This window comes from Oncorhynchus gorbuscha, linkage group LG14 (genome assembly GCF_021184085.1).
Source record: "Oncorhynchus gorbuscha isolate QuinsamMale2020 ecotype Even-year linkage group LG14, OgorEven_v1.0, whole genome shotgun sequence".
NCBI classification, from domain to species: Eukaryota; Metazoa; Chordata; class Actinopteri; order Salmoniformes; family Salmonidae; genus Oncorhynchus; species Oncorhynchus gorbuscha.
In genome coordinates, this window is record NC_060186.1 from 37,611,979 (window position 1) to 37,634,648 (window position 22,670).

The window sequence follows — 22,670 nt, forward strand, 5'->3', positions numbered from 1 at the left end:
ACACACACACACACACACACACACACACACACACATCTATTGATCCATTAGGCCAATGCTTTAGTATCAGGATTCCTGTGAAAGAGAATTATACAGTACCATGGCAACTAACTGTCAATATTTACAATACATTCTGGCCAGGTCCAGTGGCACCGCTGTGCAAATGTATACAGATGGAGATAAAAGGGGGTTGAGGTCAGAAACAATATGTATTATGCACGTAGCACAGGAAATGGTTCTACTGCGGAGTCAAAGAACAAAGGATTACATAGGCTACTGGGTTCCTTTCTTGTAGCATGAAATGCACGAATCCTGCCAAAGTAGATTCCTACCAATATCTAGTAAGGTATTATTGCTCTTTAAAGAATGGAATTCAACTGAAAGCAAATAATGATAACAGGTGGATGTAATGTGAAAAGTAGACTAGTGAAAAACCCAATTCAAGTTGTTTCAGCAGCACTGATGATATCGAAGACTGAGGGCACGACTTAAGCAAACACAAGCCTAAAATATCATATTAATGCCATGCCTCCTTTTGGCAAAACTTTCACACACAAAAATCACACATTGCCACAGTCCAGTAGGCCCACATGAGTATAAAGGTGTAAAACAATCTATGTCAAATCAAATAGGTCTATTGCACAACACATGCATTAGTAGCATGGTCCCTGGAGCTCAGCTGTGCTTCACATATAGCCTCCACCCATCCCTGCTGTTCTGATGTGGTGCCAGCTTGGAGGAAGAAGGTCCGTTTCCTCTCCTTAGGAGTCCATTTGAATGATCAATCCCCTCCTGGGGTGCCAGGGTAGCCTAGTGGTTAGAGCGTTGGACTAATAACCGGAAGGTTGCACGTTCAAACCCCTGAGCTGACAAGGTACAAATCTGTCATTCTGCCCCTGAACAGGCAGTTAACCCACTGTTCCTAGGTTGTAATTGAAAATAAGAATTTGTTCTTAACTGACTTGCCTGGTTAAATAAAGGTAAAATAATAAAGTCAACAACCTCTACCACCAGGTTGATGTTCTTCAGAAGCTTCTGGAAGAAGAAGTGATGTTGTTTTAGATGGCAGATATGGTCTGCATTCCAATTGGTATTCACTACTTTTGGTCAGAGCACCATTGGCCCTGGTAAGAAGTAGTGCACTACAAATTGAATAGGGTGTAATTTGGGATGCATATATGACCTAGGTCAATATTTTGCTGCCTTGTAATGAAATGCAATGAATGAAAAGTACTGTCTCTACATGCAAAGGATACATGTAGACTAAATAACAATAACCTACTTACTATATTATTGACATTGTATTCTGAGACAGTGTTCCACACACCGAGCTGAGTGAGACCTTGCCACCTTGCTACTGTAGCAGTAAAAGGCACGCTGTTATGGTAACAGGACAACAATGTAGCAAGGAGTTTTCATTTGCACCGTTAGAGGTCGCAGATACTACAGCCATCATAGAGTTTTGAGAGAAATAACGGGATAAATAGCTGAGAAAATAGCTTATACTTCAAGGGCGTCACACACCCAAAGCCGGTCGGGTAATGTAGTTCTTCTTGTCTTGCTGCACCATCAAAGCTGGTGGGTGGAACAAAAACTAGAACTTCTAGTCCCAGAAAGTCCTGTGTTCTGTTGTTACCGAATGAGTGGGGACGGGAGTTACTATGGTGCGATAATAGGATACGCATGAACTGGTTGCGATCTGGCTACGGGAAAAAGTTTTGAGAGGAAAGTAACGGATAGTTGGCAAAATACTCTGGCTTCGCACTCAATGCCAAAATATAGAGTTTGTAGGCACACTCTGCCTTCGCGAATTCACAGTTCAAGCGTTCGAACTTCTTGGAAGATTGGAAATAAAACAAATGTTTAATCTCCAGAGAGCAAAAACCGCCGTTTTCGAAAAGGTAATGTACACGCCTATAGGTTTTATGGGGGAAGTTAAGCTATAGTGAACAATATCAAGCATAGCATAACAGTTACAAGCAATTGCATGAACATGTTTTACGTCTCCCATCCTAATGAGAGCACATATCCAGATGTGTCTCTTGGTTCCAGATGTTTGTTAGGCTAGTTGTAATTCCTTATGCAAAGGCACAACAAGTGATCATAGTAATACCACTAATAATACTGTTATTTTATTGTTGTAATGACAATATTATTATTACCCTTTAAAATATGTTTATTAAATTATTGTGTACAGAACAAGCTGTTTCGCAGACTATTCATTGACAGTAACTGACGGCTAATCAATGAGCAATGATAATCTGGCGCATTGATCCGGCCGGAGTGTCTCTCCCTTAGCCTACCTACTTTCATCGTTTGCTTTTTTTTTGTTGCCAGGTCATTTCTCGGGAATGACAAACGTTCCGCTACAAGGAGCAACTGATGAGAGCTGCTCTGTGCCTGTTTCTTCTACTCACCATTAGAACTGGCTGTTTCTGCCCTGCGGCTGAACATTCTCCAATGGTTGGGTGCTTTTGGAGTTTTGGCAGCTCGATTTTTTTCCCTCCAGATACACCTGTGCTCAGAATGGTGTGTAGAGCTGAGAATGTGGGACGAATCAACAGGCTTTCGTTAAAACATGACTTACTGTTATGGATCTCATGTGAGCTGTCGAAGAGGAAACGTGTACAGGGCGCAAGTTACACTTCAGAGTAGGCCTACTTGTTTAATTCTATAGGGGTTGTGTTCACTATGATCTATTACTTATTCAACCGACTGGATATTATCAACAAGATGACCAAGATGCTTCAACATACCCGATGGCGCTGAAAATAACTTGCGAGCTGCTCTTCTAAATCACACACGTCGTTCAACTTTGCGTCTTTACCCCGTCAAGAAGACATAAGCTAGCCAATGTCTGCCTGCAGCAGTTCGTCCCTTCCGCCCTTACCTAGACTTTACCCCCTCTCTGTGGCCCCCCACCCAGTGGCCCCACCGACTCCCTCGCCGTCTCCAAGCCCGCCGGCAACGCTCTACGGTCGGCTGTCAAATGGGAGTCTCAGCGCCCCGAGCCCCACCAACTCCCAGTGCTCTTTCCACGGGGTGTCTTTTCTCCTCCAGATCGGACTCACCAGGGAAACGGTGAGCTTGGATGCCAGCGATCTGTCCGGGCTAGCTGCGGTGAAGGAGCTTGTATGTTCAATAGTGGATCAAAAGGTAAATACAGTCTCTAATCATTTCTGGGCAGTAGTGTACAATAGCATAGTCCTCCTCATGATGTATGTGGGTATGCATGAAGACATGCACTTCATTTCATGTCATACTTCATTGCTTTGTAGTCTACACTCTAGACTAGGGCTCTTCCAGCCCTGTTCCTGGAGAGCTACCGTCCTGTAGGTTTTCGCTCCAACCCCTAATCTAGCGCACATGATTCTAATAATTAGCTGGTTGATCAAGTGAATCAGGTTAGCTACAACTGGGGTTGCATTGAAAACCTACAGAAGGGTAAGCTCTCCAGGAACAGGGTTGGAGAGCCATGGTCTAGCCTATAGTGTTACTGATTACATATTTGAAACGGAATGTTTGAAAGATCTTGTTGGTTTCCAAGGGTTTCACGGCTCACATTTGCACTGTTTTTGTAGTAATTACTGTTTTGTAGACCGTAAACATGTGTTGTATTATACCATGACGTGTGGCATTATATTTAAGCAATAAGGCCCGAGGAGGTGTGTTATATAGCCACGGCTAATGGATTTTCTTATACACGACGCAACACGGAGTGCCTGGACACAGCCCTTAGCAGTGGTATATTGGCCATATACCACAACCCCCCTGAGGTGCCTTATTGCTATCATAAACTGGTTACCAACGTAATTAGAACAGTAAAAATAAATGTTTTGGCCTACCCATGGTATACGGTCTGATATAACACAGCTGTCAGCCAATCAGCATTCAGGGCTCGAACCACCCAGTTTATATTATAAAACGAGCACCAGTGTGGGAAAAAAAAGATGCATTTGATGAAAAGAGAGCAACAGTATAGAGTTGTGGTTTTCACATGTGTTAACTTGTGTTTAAGTTTCTGCTATGGATGTGACACTTGTGTTTTGCACACAATAGATGCTCCAGTGGTTGTTTAGCTGAGAGGCAGTTTCTCCCTCCTGCCTTTGCAATACATTGAAATACTGTGGTAGGCAATGAAAAACGGAAGACACGGTATGCACACCAGAGTACACTACATTACTCAACAACATATTCACTTTTTCCTGTAAGCTACATTTAATTAAGTGAATTTGTCCCAATACTTTTGGTACCGTAAAATGGGGGGGGGGGGGGGCTATGTACAAAAAGTGCTGTAATTTCTAAAGGGTTCACCCGATATGAATGAAATTACCCTTAAAATAAAGCTTAACATCACAGTCATTGTATCATTTCAAATCCAAAATACTGGAGTACAGATCCAAAACAAGACATTTTCATTGTCCCAATACTTTTGGAGCTCGCTGTAGAGGGCTTTATCACCAGAGTACACTACATTACTCCACAACATATTCACTGGTTACCATTCGCAGTTTGTCTTTGTGTAACAATTACACAGAGTAATGTAAAACACTGTTTTTTTCTGGTATGGTTCTTGAGTAAAGGGCAGAAACACAACCTTTTGTTATGATGATGGTTGGCTGACGCGACAGCAATGACACAACTTAAATGCATGTAGGTAAAACTCACTCTCACTTCTTTTCTGTTTTTTTTTTTAATGGCCACAAGGGAAACCAAAGGAAAGCGTTGTAACATAACATGGTTCATAGTAGTGCAACATCGCATCTTTTCTCTTCCTCAATCTAAACATACAGTGTATATCATATAACTGCATGGATATGGTAAAAGAGTGGACAATGAGGTTGCTTGGCCTTCAATCTTGCACGAAACAATACCCTTACATCTAGTATAGAAGGCATGAAATAAGAATAGAATGCTTCTGAACACTTCTACATTCATGTGGATGCTACCATGGTTACGGATAATCATGCATGAATCGTGAATAATGATGAGTGAGAAAGTTATAGATGGACAAAGATCCTCTCCTCAAAACATGCTAACCTCAAGGCCTCCCGAGTGGCGCAGCGGTCTAGAGGCATCACTAAAGACCCGGGTTCGATCTAAGGCTGCGTCGCAGCCGGCCGCGATACAGGGAGACCCATGAGGCGGTGCATAATTGGCCCAGCATCGTTCGGGTTAGGGGAGGGTTTTGCCGGCCCGGGATGTCCTTGTCTCATCGTGCTCTAGCGACTCCTTGTGGCGGGTTGTGCGCATGCATGCTGACTTCGGTCACCAGTTGTACGGTATTTCCTCCGACACATTGGTGCGACTGGCTTCTGGGTTAAGCGAGCAGTGCGGCTTGGCAGGGTCGTGTTTCGGGGGACGCATGGCTATCCCGAATCCGTACGGGATAGCCATGCGATGGGACAAGACTGTAACTACCAATTGGATATCACGAAAAAGGGGTAAAAAGTACCAAAAAAAGTATTGCTAACCTCTCACTGTTACAAATAACCGAGGTTAGCATATGATATTTATGCCTCTGTAACGTCCTCACTCATCATTACATCATTATTCACAAGTCATGTTATCCATGATCATGGTAGTAGCATCCACATTAATGTAGAAGTGTTCAGAAACGTATTCTATTCTTATTTACAATAAAATGGACTCCAAAATGACACAGTACATTATTTACCATTCATTTCTATACGGCACAACACAATCCGAACAAACTGCAAATTAAGTCACAAACTTCATTTAGTCCTTGGAATATGGGACCAAATGGGCGGACTAAACGTTCATTTTTTCCCCCCGCCTCTTATAAAACATTTGATCTCATGTCCAAAATGCTGGAGTATAGAGCCAAATTAAAAGTTGTAGCTTCACTGTCCAAATAAATACATAGGGGAGTGTATATCCACTATCCATATTATCTGGGTCAACAATACAACTTCATCACATTAATAATGGTGGTTCATACCAGAAAGAGATGCTTATAAACTCTCTCACCACTTCACTTTCAGAGAATACGAGCCCGATGGGTCCTGGTCAAAAGTAGTGAATAGGGTGCCATTTGTGACGCAACCCCAGTGTGGGAGTATTGAAACTCCGGGACTATATTTACTGTAGGTCAGGCCATGTAATATTTGTGATCCTGTAGGAGGGGTGGAGGGGAACAGGGACTGTCCCCGGGGGGTCCAGGAAGCCAGTGGGGAAGTTCCCCTCCCCTGCAGGCCGCCATACTGTCCAGGGCCACCTCTGCCTGCCCTGCTCGGCTCCGTAGTCACCCCCGGCCTCCCTGTCCTGTCTCACAACACAGCTCCAGGTTGATGTACGCTGCAGGCCGCAGACAGAGAGATGGTAGTGTGTTAAAAATGTAGTTTATTTATTTATTATTTTGTCCGAATTTAGAGGGAGGGGGGCAGACAGGTGAGAAGGGCCAAGACATGATTTGTACCCACGTTGCCAGAGAGTTGTGTGTTTTGGAATTTCCTTGAGGCTACAACTGCTAAGTCAGTTGATGATTGTTGCAAGAGTGGGGGAGAAGTAAATCAGATTCTGGCCATTCAATTCCTCTATCAGCCATTCAAATGCGACAGTATATGAAGAGAATGAAATAGAGCGACTTACTCAGAATGATGGGGAAATAATCTGCTTACAGCGTTTACCACTGATTATATTTTTCATTAATGTATAACAGCATTTTAGACAGCATTTTTAGCTGCTTACCACCAAGTGCAATTGAGCAAAAGGAACTGAATTGCAGGTTGCTGACCTATTCCTTAATGTTCAAACAAATGCACTTTGCTCTAATAAAAAGATCGGTCTGTCTTGCAAACTCTTAACCCAGTGTTGGAACTAAAGAATTAGAATGTACTAGAACTGTAATGATTCACTCCATCGCATCATTCTGTTGCTGTGGTTCAGAGGTCGTCATCCTTCACCATCATTTTCGTCAGTACTGAAAAACAATGGCTAATGGCAATATTATTCTAGGGTCTTTTTGTGCAGCCCCCATTAAGCACAAGGGCTTATAGAGTACCAGCCCTCAGGTTGAGGCGCAGGTCTTGTTTAGCGTGAGCCAGTTAAATTGGTCCTGTAGATATTGCTCCCTGTCAATGAATGCAATAATAATGGTCACCAATGGTGTCTTTTTGTGTTCTTAGTTATCAAATGCTCAGGGAGCTCTTCCTACACCTGATTATTGTATAGGGGAAGTCCAGCAAGTCTTTGGACAAAGCTGTATTATTTTTTAAACCCTATGACATGAGTTGTTAATATGTTATAGACTAAGTAACTTCCATAATTCCGGCTTTGTTATTATGGCCGTTATTCGACCACATGCATTGTGTGACATGAATGACATGTCAAGGTGACTGGAGCCATGGAACTATGCTGTTGGTGTATGAATGACTGACCACCCCCCCCTCCCCCACTCCTGCATGTGGAGCTGAGTATGTGATTCCTACTCAAAGTACCACAGGCTAATCATTTGTTTCAGCCAGTGCACAGGACAAGACTGTAACAGCAGAGAGAACAACGATTTAACTACAGATGCAGGATCTTAATTTGATCACCCTTTTGTTGCCGAGAATTGTCCTGCACAACCTGCAGTGTAATTAAGGTGTAAAAAAGGCTTCTAACTTTAAAATGACAGACTTGATTTGCCCAAATGAAAAATGTATCAACCCCTACATTATAATCCACATTACATTTACATTTACATTTAAGTCATTTAGCAGACGCTCTTAATAATTCACATTTCCTGTTTCTGCAGGATTATTTCCCTGCTGTAGCAAACTGGCTCAAATCAAGATACGACATCAGATCCTGGCTTGTACTTCCTTGATGAAGTTCTCTCAATCTCAATTTCTCATTAGTCCTGTTACTGCATCTGATGGTGTGGTGTCATTGCATGAACATGACCGAGCTCCTTCTCTCTCTTATGAATACCACCTTTTCAATAGGCTCTGGTAAAAAAGTAGTGCATTATTATAGGGAATAGGTGGATTGAAGAGCAAAGATGAAAGCGAGAGAGAGGGAAAGAGAGTGGGATAGAGAGAGGGCGAGCGAGAGAGAGAGGGCGGGAGGGAGAGAGAGAAAGAGAGAGCGGGAAAGAGAGGGACATTTCACCCTGCAGACCATATTCAATTCAGGGATGGCCCATAGAGAATAACATGTGTCTCTTAGGGCGTATTATCAAGATTAGATAAGTGCAAATGGCAGCTGATTGTGATGACTCTGGTTGCGACTGAGCTTGTATTATTAGAGCCAGTTCACGGGGGGCAATCCGGAATCTCTCTACGCTTTAATTCATTGATGATGCTGCTGCTCCTTGTATGTTGGAGAATAAGAATTACAATGGAATTACCTTTCTTTGAGCATTTTGTTTAGTACCATTGCAAGGTTCCTTTTATGATTGCCCTTTTTATTAATAAACCAGGCCTAATACTGACGGAGGCACTATTATTTTATCATTTCCACAAATCATGATATTATTATTATTATTTTTTAACCTTTATTTAACTAGGCAAGTCAGTTAAGAACAAATTCTTATTTTCAATGACGGCCTAGGAACAGTGGGTTAACTGCCTTGTTCAGGGGCAATAGAGTACATATAGAGCCCTGGGGGATTTGGTGAAATCAGTTGAGCAGGTTTTCATTGTTCAGTTTTTGTTCCTGTTACTTAGCATGATCCCCAGAATGGATGATTGTGCTTGGTGGGATTCTCTGTCCGTTCTAGCTCTAGTTCAATGCGTTAGTGCGACCTGCTAATGTTCAGGAAGGTTAAGCGCTAGCCACGCTAATAGATCTACGTCCGACTATGTTGACATACTCCCTCTTCATTGGACAGGCAAGGGTCGTTTGTCACATTCCTGAGGAATGTGTTCAGCTTTAAGTGCTTCGATCTCTGTATGAGCCTTGGGCCCTCCTTAACATCCCTGGCCTGGCTGCATCCCAAATGGTACCCTATTACCTATAGAGTGCACTACTTTTGACCAGAGCTCTTTGGGGGCAGTTTGTTACAGCAGGAATATAATCCTGAAGCAACTGGAAATGTGAATTATTATGTGGATTATAATTCCTGGATAGTTTTTGTAGGGATTGATACATTTTAAATGTGCTGCATTGCAGGAAAGTTCTCCTGCAACAGGGTGATCAAATTAAGATCCTACATCTGTATACAGGGAAGGGGGTGACCTGTTTTATGGAGGAAACTGCTGAGGGGCTTGAAACTCGTCTGAAATCCCTATTCAGACTATGTAATGTGAGCCGTGTGTGATATGTTAGACCGTGTAAGGCCGGCAGTGGGATCTCTGGTTTGGACGTCTGAGGTAGTGTCCCAAATGGCACCCTATTCCCCTATAGACCATGCCCAAAAGTAGTGCACTACATAGAGACTAGGGTGACATTAGGGACACACACTAAATGAATTGTGAAGGTACTGGAGTTATGACATTTTGAAGTTCTGTATACGCGTCATCGAAGGTACGTAAAAGGGCCACATAAAAGTAATGAGGAACGTAAAGCATTTTTTGGACACACTTTATTTGGATAGTCCAGATCTGCTCTTCAGATGGCCATACTATCAACAAACTATCTGTTGATAAGCAACTGCTTGTTAAGGTTACGGTTAGAGTTAGGGTTAGGTTTAGAATAATGGTTAGGGTAAAGGTTATGCTTAGGGTTAGGATAAGGGTTAGGGTAAGCGTTAAGGTTAGGGTTAGGGTTAGTAGATAGTTAGTTGTAATGTTACCGGTAGTCTGTAGATAGTCTGTTGAGCAAGTACAGACGGAGTATCCAAATAAAGTGTTACTGAGGAATGTCCAGATAAAATACTGGTGGTATCCACACTTAATGGAACTAATTCAATTAAATGTAAACCAATGAGAATAAAGCCATCTTCTACTCTCATGAAGTCTACATTGTGTATGTTCTTCCTCTTAGTTGTTTTTGTTATTATCCATGACTTTGTCTTTCGGAAATATTCTGTCTTCCACAATAAACTAAAAGAGTTGCTCCATGTGAACATTATATTTCGACTTCCTGTCTGCAAAGACCACTTCCTTTTTACTGAGCTCCTTCGACTGTGCCCCAATAGTATTTCTAGAAAGGAGAAAAGTGACATCCATGTATGTGTGTCTGTATTGTGGGGGCCTCTGCCTTCCACCATTGGCTGTCACATGGTGTGGACCGTGTGGATTGGGCACGCGCAATATTTGATTCATGGGTTTAGTGACAGGCAACGCAGTGTCCTAAATGGCACCCTATTATATTTTCAGTGCACTACTTTTGACCAGATTCAGTAGGGGTATAGGGTGCCATGTGGTTAAATATTGCCAGTGAGTCTTTAACTAACACAGACCCTGAAGTACTGCTGTAGGATATATAGTTGAAGTCGGAAGTTTACATACACCTTAGCCAAATACATTTAAACTCAGTTTTTCACAATTCCTGACATTTAATCAGAGTAAAAATTCCCTGTCTTAGATCAGTGATTATCACCACTTTATTTTAAAAATTTAAAAATGGCAGTATAATAGTAGAGAGAATGATTTATATCAGCTTTTATTTCTTTCATCACATTCCCAGTGGTTCAGAAGTTTACATACACTCAGTTAGTATTTGGTAGCATTGCCTTTAAATTGTTTAACTTGGGTCAAACGTTTTGGGTAGCCTTCCACAAGCTTCCCACAATGAATTGGGTGAATTCTGGCCAATTCCTCCTGACAGAGCTGGTGTAACTGAGTCAGGTTTGTAGGCCTCATTGCTAGCACACGCTTTTTCAGTTCTGCCCACAAATTTTCTATGGGATTGCGGTCAGGGCTTTGTGATGGCCACTCCAATACCTTGACTTTGTTGTCCTTAAGCCATTTTGCCACAACTTTGGAAGTATGCTTGGGGTCATTGTCCATTTGGAGGACCCATTTGTGACCAAGCTTTAACTTCTTGACTGATGTCTTGAAATGTTGCTTCAATATATCCACATAATTTTCCTACCTCATGATGCCATCTATTTTGTGAAGTGCACCAGTCCCTCCTGCAGCAAAGCACCCCCACAACATGATGCTGCCACCCCCGTGCTTCACGGGTTGAGATGGTGTTCTTCGGCTTGCAAGCCTCCCCCTTTTTCCTCCAAACATAACGATGGTCATTATGGCTAAACAGTTCTATTTTTGTTCCACCAGACCAGAGGATATTTCTCCAGTCAGATCTTAGTCCCCATGTGCAGTTAGAAAAACTGTAGTGTGGCTTTTTATGGTGGTTTTGGAGCAGTGGCTTTTCCCTGAGCAGCCTGTCTGTAAACAGGTTATGTCCATATAGGACTCATCTTCACAATGTCCTTTGCTGTTGTTCTGGGATTGATTTGCACTTTTCACACCAAAGTGTGTTCATCTCTAGGAGACAGATTGGGTCTCCTTCCTGAGCGGTGCGTGATCACATGGTGTTTATACTTTCGTACTATTGTTTGTTCAGATGAACGTGGTACCTTCAGGAGTTAGGAAATTGCTCCCAAGGATGAACCAGATTCTACCATTTTTTGTCTGAGGTCTTGGCTGATTTCTTTTGATTTTCCCATGATGTCAAGCAAAGAGGTACTGAGTTTGAAGGTAGGCCTTGAAATACATCCACAGGTACACCTCCAATTAACTCAAATGATGTCAATTAGCCTATCAGAAGCTTCTAAAGCCATTACATAATTTTCTCGAATTTTCCAAGCTGTTTAAAGGCACAGTCAACTTAGTGTCTAAACGTCTGACCCACTAGAATTGTGATACAGTGAAATTATCTGTCTGTAAACCATTTTTAGAAAGATTACTTGTGTCACGCACAAAGTAGACGTCCTAACCGACTTGCCAAAACTATAGTTTGTTAATAAGACATCTGTATCTTGTATCTTTTCAGAAAGTCCCTGTCAGACAGTGCCGTTTTGTCTACGTTGAAAGCCTTTTGTCCCTCACTGCGAAAAGAAACCGGAATAGTCTTCAGTACAATACAGTGTAAAAATAGCCAAGGACCTTTGGAGTTATGCAAAAGCGTGTTTCTGTGTAGTCGACTCAAACACTCTGAAATAGAATTGTGTTATCTTAGTTGTCTCAGTAGCCAACACTATGTATTCAGTTTAACATTCCCTAAGGCGTAGCTGGCTGTCAACATCTCTGTGCTTCTCATTGTGAATCATACTGATACAGCGGGGTTTGTCCAGTACGGAACTAGGACGTGGAGATGCCCACTGATTGTCCAATAGGAAATCTACAGTATGTGGATTCTGTTCAGCTCTCTGAAACAGGGCCCTAAAGGAAAAGACACACCGTAACGAACCTTGCACAGTAGATCACCTGCTGGGTGTTGACGAATGGTTCGAGTCAACATGTAGAATCATCGGGATATGATCAGAAAATCATGTCCGCAATATTCTGTGGTCAGACGCCGAAAGGACAGCCTCCCTCTGCTTATAACAGTTTGTTGGTGCGGTCTGTTTTGTCCTTTAGGTTTAATTGCAACAACCCTGCTGGCCTCACCATCTCATACGAGGAAATATCAGTTTGGCTTACTGATAGCTTCCCACATGAGGAAGGAGAACGTAGGATTTGACTGGCGTCAATGTCAAGCTCATTGTGAGGGCTGGAGGGACAAACATTGACCTGGCCGATGAGGAACAGAACAGTGATGTGGTGTGTGTCTTGGTGATGCTTTTAATTGATAACAGTGCATCACTTTTCATATGATATGTTTTGCTTAAGTGTGCTTGCTTAAGTCCAATAGGCTACGCCATGCCCGGACGCTTGACTGTGATTTGACCTACACTTAATGGCAGTACACTGTATGCACTTAATGTGTGTGCCTTAATGTACAGTATCTCCCACTGTAGAATGCCCTCACTATTTTAGACTCATTGTCTGACAACGGCACTATTGTGGAATCAACCCCTCCTGGGCTGAAAATAATATTATTTTAAATCAATTGCTTTATACAGGACGAGCCAGGCCTTTTGTTGTCCTTATCTCTCCCTGAGAGAGAGAGAGAGAGAGAGAGAGAGAGAGAGAGAGAGAGAGAGAGAGAGAGAGAGAGAGAGAGAGAGAGAGAGAGAGAGAGAGAGAGAGAGAGACAAGGGAGCGAGAGTGAGAGAGAGAGTGCAAGAGGGAGCGACAGAGAGCGTGCGAGAGCAAGAGGGATAGGAAGATAGGGAGATACAGAAGTCTAATGCATATGGCTGCAGTTTACCAGCCTCAGAGACCAAGGCTCTCATCTGGTCAATAGAACAGCCAGATGTATGATCCGTCATTGGTCAGCTTGCTTAAGGGAGAGTTATCCCTGTGCATGTGATCAGCCTTAATATAACCTTCTCTGAATGTGACTCTCCCCTAAGTGTTTAATGTCAATGGCTACGTCCCGAATGGCACCCTATTCCTTACGTAGTGCACTATTTTTGACAAGAGCCCTATGGGCACCCTGGTCAAAAGTGGTGCACTGTATAGGGAATAGGGTGCCATTTGGGACACAAACGTGTACTGATATGACATACTCGTTTCCTATACCATAATGCAAGTGATCATCCCTTCCGAGAGCAAAGTAATTAAGATTTGATTATACTGTGCGCAGTTTAACCTACCATTTGAGGCATGTTTTTCCAAGAGTTTCTCGTCTGCAAAGGGAGGGAGATATTGGGTTTTTGGCTTATGAATTGGAAAAACTGTCCCAAATTGCCTCAAAAAGCAGTTTAATTAAAAGCTTTATCTCGCCTCACTGGGATGTATATGCGCTCCCTCTGGGGTTGATTGTAAGCCTCTGGAAGCCCAGTGTTTGCTGATGTTTTTTTGGCAGGCAGCTGTTTGAGTGTGTGACTTCCTCTACTCTCCTGGTTGATGTCATTTCCATTTAAAAGGACCCATGAGCAGCAACATGTGACATTCATAGGTCAAATCTGGCGTCAAATGAAAGCTGAGTCTATATATATATACATTTTCCAACCATTTTTTTCTCCTAAATATTAGGAATAAGCAATGGCCTTGATTTCTGGTCAAACGGCCAAAAAACTGGATCATAGAAAAAATCTTGCAGAAAAAGTATTAAAAGGTATTATAAATGCATCAAAACATATTCATGTTGAAGTAAAGACCCCTTCCAACTAATATCAGCACTTTTATTTACAGAAATGATTTGCCCTGAAATTCGATTACCAAAAACCTACGTATCTTTAAGATGGGGAGGATCATGAAAGTTCACAGAACAATTAGTTAGTGTTTTTACTGATATCGATTTGGTTTATGAATTATTTATTAAGTGATTAAACAAAAAATATATGTTACTACATTGATAATGGAATTTCAGAAAAATCTGTAATGGAACTACTGCAATTGAATTGGCTACAATGAGAACTCATATTAGTCACAAAATACAGTTGGGTCACCTGCTTACTGTCCTCCCTTCCACTGGCATACTGTTACTTTCAAATCATAACTGTCTGTCGTCTGGTGGTCAAAGCAAGTGTAAACAGTCTGGACAACCCCTCCCTTTCAATCTCTCTCTCTCTCTCTCTCTCTCTCTCTCTCTCTCTCTCTCTCTCTCTCTCTCTCTCTCTCTCTCTCTCTCTCTCTCTCTCTCTCTCTCTCTCTCTCCAGTTATTGTCACCTCTTACTGACACCTACCCATGAGCTCCCTCTCTTTCCAATACTGTAACCAGCATCCTTACCCACTGAGCGCCAACTAGCACCGGACGTTGAAAAGCAGTTGAAATTTGGTCAGTCCACCCTATCCACAGAAATAGTTTTTGGTTTTTCAGCTTTAATTTCAACGTCCACAGATGTCAATTGTTGTTCCGTACTGGGCTTGATTTGGTCCAAACATAGACGTTCATGATTGGTTTAGATTTGGTCCCAGTTTGGATCGCACCAGATCTTAACCAATCATAGACGACTACGTTTCACAAGTGTGGAAAGCACAGTAGGACACAGTAAATTAAGAAACTGAAATGTATTCGACAAGAAACCAATATCAATCCCTAAAAACACAACCTTATGGAACAATCCTTGGATAGCTGTCCAGAATTAACGGATAAATTGGTCCACATGGGAAAAAAAGGCATAGAAACCATAATCCATAACTTTAATTGACCAATGTAGATATTTTCAAATACATGCAACTTAAACATTTTATATCACAAAATTTAGATTTGAAATATTTTGGACATCAGATCAATCTTGAGTCAGAGGATAATATTTAATTCATATGTAAGCTATACAAACCGTATTGGACTTGAACTGACATTGGCACAAGATGGAGGGAATGTTGGAACATAACTAACGAGATTACAGTTAACGAAAATGTATGCTTAATCCAGTATAACTGTATGTTTCGAATTTATTATACAAGATACAAAATGCACTAATTCTACAGCACAACGGAAGAGTCATGTCTTAATTGTAAAACAAAAAATGACTCAATTTTCCATGCCTTCTGGGAAAGTCCAAAGGTTATGGGCGGAGTTAGAAAGTTGTATTACAATGCAGAAGTATACTAGTATACTAGAGTTGAGTACTCTATAATGTACTGTATTGTACTGTACTCTACTGAACTCTACTGTACTGTACTGAACTATACTCTACTTAATTGTACTCTACTGTACTCCACTGTACTGAACTTTGGTACGGTCAAGACCAGCTTTAAATTCAACGTCCACGGATGTCGATTTTTGGTCTAGTCCAGTCTTGATTTGGCTTAAACATAGACGTTCATGATTGGTTCAGATTTGGTCCTCTACTCATCTCTGCACTGCTGTTCCCTGCTGTGCTATGCTGTACTTTAATGTCCAAACTTGTGAAACATCGACCTCTATGATTGGTTCAGAGTTGCAACCAAATTTGGTCTTGTTTGAGGGCGGAGCTCATTAAAATAATAGCCAGTTTGTAGAATAATAGCCCAAAATGCAAAAGAGGATATTGCATATTTATTCCTTTGTGTACCTATTTAGATAGATCAAGATGAAGAGAAGGACATTCATGTCCATAATTATGCATTTCTGTATAGTACAGATCAGGGACCCATGATGAAATTCTGTTACCACAATTCTGTTACCGGGTGTAAATCCACTTCACTAACTGTAGTTTAATAACCAAAATAGTTTTTTTTTCTAATTCAATGTGTCATGTCATAGCTGACACCCCATTATTTCTACGTAATTCAGAGTTACAGAGTTTTTGGAAAACGTGGTCGCATTAACATTTTACCGAAATTATTTTATCAAACTTTGCATCTGCACAGTTCTTCCAGTAAATGTGTTTTTGTCAAATGTTCAGTGTAAATTGTTCAAAGTAGTCCTTGTGCATAGAGTTGCATTTTTTTTTAAACTTTCAAATCAACGCTTTTTGTTTGGCATAAACAAAAAAACAAAGAAACGTTACTGTGGAATTACCCTTGGTTCACTGCACAGTAATCCACAGTCAGATGCTGGTGAGTAATGGTTACACAGCTGTAGCCCTAATTAAATCATTTAGCCTGCGTGCCTTTTTTTACGTTCTGCTTTTACAATCCTTTCCATTTTATGTTTGGCTCCCTCCCTGTAACGACTTTTAAGCATATTTGTCGCGGAACAACCAAGTAGTTCGTTCATTGTTTTCAAATCTACCACCAAACCACCAGATTCAGCAGTGAAAATGTCCATATTTGAATGAAAAGTAATGAAAAATGTCATACGGTGTCTATTCTTAAAAAATAATTCAAAATAAATAAGTGTGTGCATAGCAGGGTTGTGGCGTTATCCAGGGAGAAGAACGGCACGTCTTCCAATGTGAATGTGGACAGACAGGGGGACTGAGTTATCTTCAGGGCTACGTCCCAAATGGCACCCTATTCCCCATATAGTGCACTACTTTTGACCAGGGTCCATAGGGCTCTGGTCAAAAGTAGTGCACTATCTAGGGAAAAGAGTGTCATATAGGATGCGGACTCAGTTTGTTTGTTTTCACATAGTTTTCTCTGGTAAAGGGAAGTTATCATAGTGACCAGGGAATATGGCGCCATTTTGGACGCAACCCTGGTGTTCTGCACTGGGACGGGATTATCCCCGTGGCCAGGCGAGGGCACGATTATACAATCCCCATTAAGAATAGCCGAGTTTCATCCACTAGGCTTTAAGTGATTATTACATTAAAGTGCGTTCCAGTCCATTGGCGGGCAGCGTGTTAATGGAGAGTGTAATTGTAATTTCCTAACTGGAAGGGTTGATGATTTCTAGCCACCTCTTATATTGTTCCTCACCTGCATCATGTATCTGCTGTGTTCTCTGGTGAAGAGGAGGAAGTGGAGAGTGCTGTATCTTGTGTGATGTCATCCTAATGGGACGAAAAGGTTATTCCATGCCGCTGTGAACGTGCTGAAAAAGTCAGGGACAACTGAAGCTTTCAAGTCTAATTTGCATCCCTACCTATAAGTTTAGCCTACTTAACTCGTGATTACATACTCTTTGGTGTAAGAGTGGATAGATGCATCAAGGCTGAACCTATCTGTCGCTAGATGAGACATTGACAGTTCGTTGTACTACACTGGTATTTATGGTGTTGAAACAAGTCCTGCTGAGACTGAGGTTGTCCTAATACGGACACCGTAGGTATTGAACGTTGTTTGTTTAACTGTATCCACAGCAACTGTTCGCGCCAGTGATGTCACTGATATTACAGAAACCACATTATAAAACTTGTTGTTTGGATACTGGTTGCTGATTGGAAAAGCAGCGTACCAAACTATGCCTGCTAAACAGTTCCATCTGAAAATGGTCACTGGACCGTCATAAGAATAATCGTGTTCATGTTGCTGTCCGAATCATCTCTTGTATTTATCTTAACTCGCATTTATCTTAACAGCATTTAGTTTGGTATAGCGGGGGTTAATATAAGCCTGTTCTACCTCCAAGACAATGTTTTCAATTTTTGAGTCTCTGTACCAGACACAGAGAGTGAATAAGCGCCCAGACTAGACCCAGACCAGACCAGGCAACTTTTTTTCTGAGCTAGGCAAAATCACGCATCAACATCATGGACATATCCAAATAAATGCCAATTGAAAAAAAGCTCAAACAAATGAAAATGCAGCTTGTGTCAGCTGTCCCTGTTGTAAGATGGCGCCGGAGAGGATGGCTGCTCCTTTATTGGCTCTTAACCAACTGTTCTATTTTGTCTGTTTTTTTCACATTGTTTGTAACTTATTTCGTACATAATGTTGCTGCTACCGTCTCTTATGACCGAAAAGAGCTTCTGGACATCAGAACAGCGATTACTCACCTTGAATTGGACTAAGAATTTTTCATTAATGAGTCGGACGGGAAGGATATACTCCGAACACCCGAACAGGCCTTCATCCCCGTCATTTGCTTGAGAAAGAAACTGAGATTTTGCGGAAAGAGATCGGGTTGCCTTGTGAGGATCATGCGACGACTGGCTATTCTGCCCTTGCCATCCATACTGTTAGCCAACTTTCAATTGCTGGAAAATAAATTAGATGAACTAAAAGCACGTATATCCTACCAACGGGACGTTGAAGTACTATGAGTGTCATCTGATGAAGATCATCAAAGTTTAGTGATTCATTTTATCTCTATTTGTGCTTTTTGTGAATCCCATCTTTGTTTGGAAAAATGGCTGTGTTTATTCTGTGGCTTGGCGATGACCTAACATAATTGTTTGTGGTGCTTTTGCTGTAAAGTATATTTGAAATCGGACACTGTGGTGGGATTAACAACAAGATTACCTTTCAAACGGTATAAGATACATGTATGTTTGAGGAATTTTAATTATGAGATTTCTTTTGTTTTGAATTTGGCGCCCTGCACTTTCACTGGCTGTTGTCATATCATCCCGTTAACGGGATTGCAGCCCTAAGAAGTTTAACAAAATATGTTTTTAATAATAATATTTCATTATTTCATTATTTCACACGAGGCAGTGCTATATCATGAATACAGTCACAGATAAATGGGTTGACTGACCCAACGCTATCGCGTCAGGCAGAACAGGGCCATTTACCTGTGACTGTATTCATGACACAGCACTGCTTCTTGTGCCTTATTGTTCACAGTCCTCCTCCCTGATCATATGCAGTGAACGTATTGCAACACGTTTGTGGCGTGTTGACATTTGGCATTATGTCAGTCTGCATGTTGACATTATTTGCCTCGCATACTGACCTGCTGGAGTCATTTCCTGGGATACTGCTTGTCTCTGTGTGTGGTGTGTGTGTGTGTGTGTGTGTGTGTGTTCGCACTGTTTACTAACCTATCCTGATAATCAGGTAGCAAGGAAGCGTAAGGTATTGTCCAAACTAAACGTAACATCAAATGAAAGTGCATTGCTCAGTTTGATGTTTTAGGAGCTGACAGATTTGCATTTTTAGAGACATTTTCAAAGACACTTGATCTCTGTCTGTGACTCCTATTAAAACCACAGCGGGATTTTTTTCTGGTGTTTTTATAGCAACGTAACTATTCACGTAGCACCATCACTCTCCTGGCTTGTTCCCAAATGCCACCGTGTTCCCTACATAGTGCACTACTTTTGACCATCATCCTATGGGCCCTGGTTAAAAGTAGTGCACAGTGTAGGGAATAGGGTGCCATTTGGGACGTAGACATGCAGTTATGTTCCAAAGAACTCCCTGGTGATGAATAGATTGTTTCTCTTCCTCCTCTGCTCTGTGGAAAGGGGGGGATGAGAACTAATATCCGCTGGATGAGAGGGTGTAGGGTGAGTTTCTGTGGATGTGACCAGTCTGTGTGTGCCCCGTCTCCTCCCCTGGTCTGAACTCTGTGTGGCTCTGTGTATGGTGTGTGTATGGCTCAGTGGGTTAAAGTGCCTGCCTGCCTTGCTCTGACATAGCAGTGACTTCCTGAGTCACAACCATGACTACTGATGGCTAAGAATGAAGAGTGACAGAAGGGAACCGCTATTAAGGTAGTAGTTGCTAAGAGCTGTATGAATGCATCTTTATGTCTCAGAATGTGAGATGGGTGAAGGAAACGAATGTGGAAGATGGGGGGACTGTTGGTTTCTATTGAGCCTTCAAAGGCTCTGATTAAGGACATGAATTGAAGCCTTTGTAGATAAATTACATAGGGATACGACATTTTCTGCAGTCACACATATCAGCGCACACACACATCAGCACACGCATGAGTACACACACACACACCACACACACACACACAGTCCCCTCCCTTAAGGGGGCAAGAAGGGCACAGGAAGAGCTCTGTCATGTGAAAAGAATGCTGGTGAGAGTCATAAACAGGTCATGGATTAGAGCTAAAACACAGTCAAATCATTGGTCTTATATGGACCCTCTTTATACACAGTCAGTCCACCATGCAGTGTGAAATTATCAGCAGCGAGTTAAACCATGGCATTTTTTCTCGAAGCATTTTCTGAACGCTACCTCTCAGACTCCCACATACACTCAGAGCCTCATGGGCCCCGGTTCAAACGTAGTGCACTATAAAGGGAACAGGAAGCCATTTGGGACACAGCCAAAGTCAGAATCTGCAGCCAGTGTGTTTACATATTCTCTACACATCCAACCATCTCGATTGGGTGAACTCTCAGTCTGCCTCTCTGAGGGCTGGCTGCTGGTGGTGTTCTCAGATGGGTGTTCTTTGTATGATTGCGATGGAGTGTGTGTTGTTCTGTGTGTGTGTGTGTGTGTGTGTGTGTGTGTGTGTATGTGTTCATGTGTGTGTTGTTTGTTTCTACTTTATGAGACCATCACAGATCAGAAATAATAGTAAGACCAAATGGAAGAGTAAGTACAAGACAATGTTCTTCCATTTCTGGTTCAGGGCTACCATTTCAGAACAGAAGATTGGAATGCACAAACTCCCTGCCTCTGTTCCACAAAGAGCCTTTGAGAGAATCAAAACAACATTTCTATCTCTCAGTTGTTGGGCTGCGAAGACTCAGCGCAATGTACCTCCTAGAAACTACAGCACTTCCTCTGCATAGGAACATGGGGTTTGTAACTTGGTAACAATAATATGTTAGGCTTATGCATGGCAAATGGTTTGCTCTACCTACAGTAGACATTTGGAAATTCTGAAATGAATTAGCACGCTTCATACCTGTCTTATTGGTTGAGATCTGAATCCCATATGATCTTGGAATACGTGTGCTTAACTCACGTTCCTGCACAAATCTGCATCTACACGATTTAGTCAGAGTTGCTAAGACTGAGATAACTTGAGAGTTCTTCGTGCTGCCCTCCAGGATCAGGGTTCTCTTGCAGAGTAGATGACATCTGATTGAGTGAGACAACCCTCTGTGAATAAAAGTTAGATGACTGTGATAAATATGAGCTGTGTCCTGTATGTATAGTGTACAATATGAGGGTAACTGATGGTCATAAAGATGGGAATGCACAGCTGGCTGTGAAAGTAACTTTCCAGTGAAAATCTCACTGGTAAATGTTCCGATTTTGTTAACTCACATCCAAATAATGTTGTTGACTCATCCTATAGCCGTATTTGTGGCCAAAGCATAAATTGGAGAACCCCCCCCCACCTCAAACGTATCGCAAACAGACGGTTTCAAAAATGTTTGCTATTTCCTCGTAGAGGATGATGTCAGAGGAGGATGAGAAGGCCAATCAGCGGTCTACTCGCATAAATATTTTGAATGACCGTGATACGCCATTCTGTTGTTGGGATACGCCCACCCCATTCCAACACAGAACAGCTTATTTTTTTAACATACTTAATGGAAGTAAAAGTATTTCACTCTCGTTGTGATTAATTATAAGGCCAAAGATCATCTGGAAATAATAATAATAATAATAATAATAATATGCCATTTAGCAGACGCTTTTATCCAAAGCGACTTACAGTCATGTGTGCATACATTCTACGTATGGGTGGTCCCGGGAATCGAACCCACTACCCTGGCGTTACTCGCCATGCTCTACCAACTGAGCTACAGAAGGACTTGGGTTAGTACCATGTGTCTTAGTGGTTACTACTGCATTCACGACCTTCATGTGCTATGATAAAATAGCAATGAATACCGCCTGTCTACCTTTGTAGTCGACGTGAATAGATAAAGGCTTTGTTTAGCAGTAGCACGGTTACATGGTTGGATATAGTCAAGCTGACCACCTAGGTTCATGACCACTGATACATTGAGGTTCATTTTCAAGTTCAATTCATCTTCAGAAGTAAATTGCTGTAATGGTGATTGAAAATGTTCTGGCACTGAGAGACAAAAAACAATATTTTCCCCCCCTTCAAAAAAAAAAAAAAAAAAAAAGGGGGAGTGTCCCTCGTAATTATTCATTTCGCCTTGGCCATCCAAATGAACGAGGCCCACTGCTTGACGACGGGGCTCTGGACGTCATGGCGACCTTGGCCCACTCAGCCGTACCTCCTGTTGTTCTATGCTAAGTGTTCCAGTGAGGTGACAGATCGGTAGGATGCAGAAAAACAGGCAAATAGCTGTTTACCTTTCTGTTTCCTATTGGGCTGCCCTATCCAGAGCCTCTCTGCTCACCCAGGACACTGATTGGTCGAGTATTAAAGGCTTGATAAGAGGTTGGCTTATAATAAGGAGGTAAAACGGCTGTGTCTTTTTCAGACTTTAAAGAACGAGACATAACAAACGTCCGCGGTACAGTACAGTACGGTCAGTGGTACGGTGGCGATTATTTCAACACGTAGA

The 22,670-nt window shown here is 41.9% G+C and overlaps 1 protein-coding gene across 2 annotated transcripts in view; it reads left to right on the top strand.

Annotated features, from left to right (window-relative positions):
* The first annotated feature begins 1,657 nt into the window (after nt 1-1,657).
* LOC123994887 (serine/threonine-protein kinase D3-like) overlaps nt 1,658-22,670 on the top strand; it is a 53,796-nt gene continuing 32,783 nt past the window's right edge. Inside the window, exons 1-2 of one of the 2 annotated variants that reach the window (XM_046297958.1) lie at nt 1,658-1,901; nt 2,338-3,156. In XM_046297958.1, coding sequence (XP_046153914.1) covers nt 2,854-3,156 — 303 coding nt within the window. In that variant the 5' untranslated portion in view covers nt 1,658-1,901; nt 2,338-2,853. The remainder of the gene's footprint in view (nt 1,902-2,337; nt 3,157-22,670) is intronic. The other variant, XM_046297960.1, reaches the window with a different exon arrangement.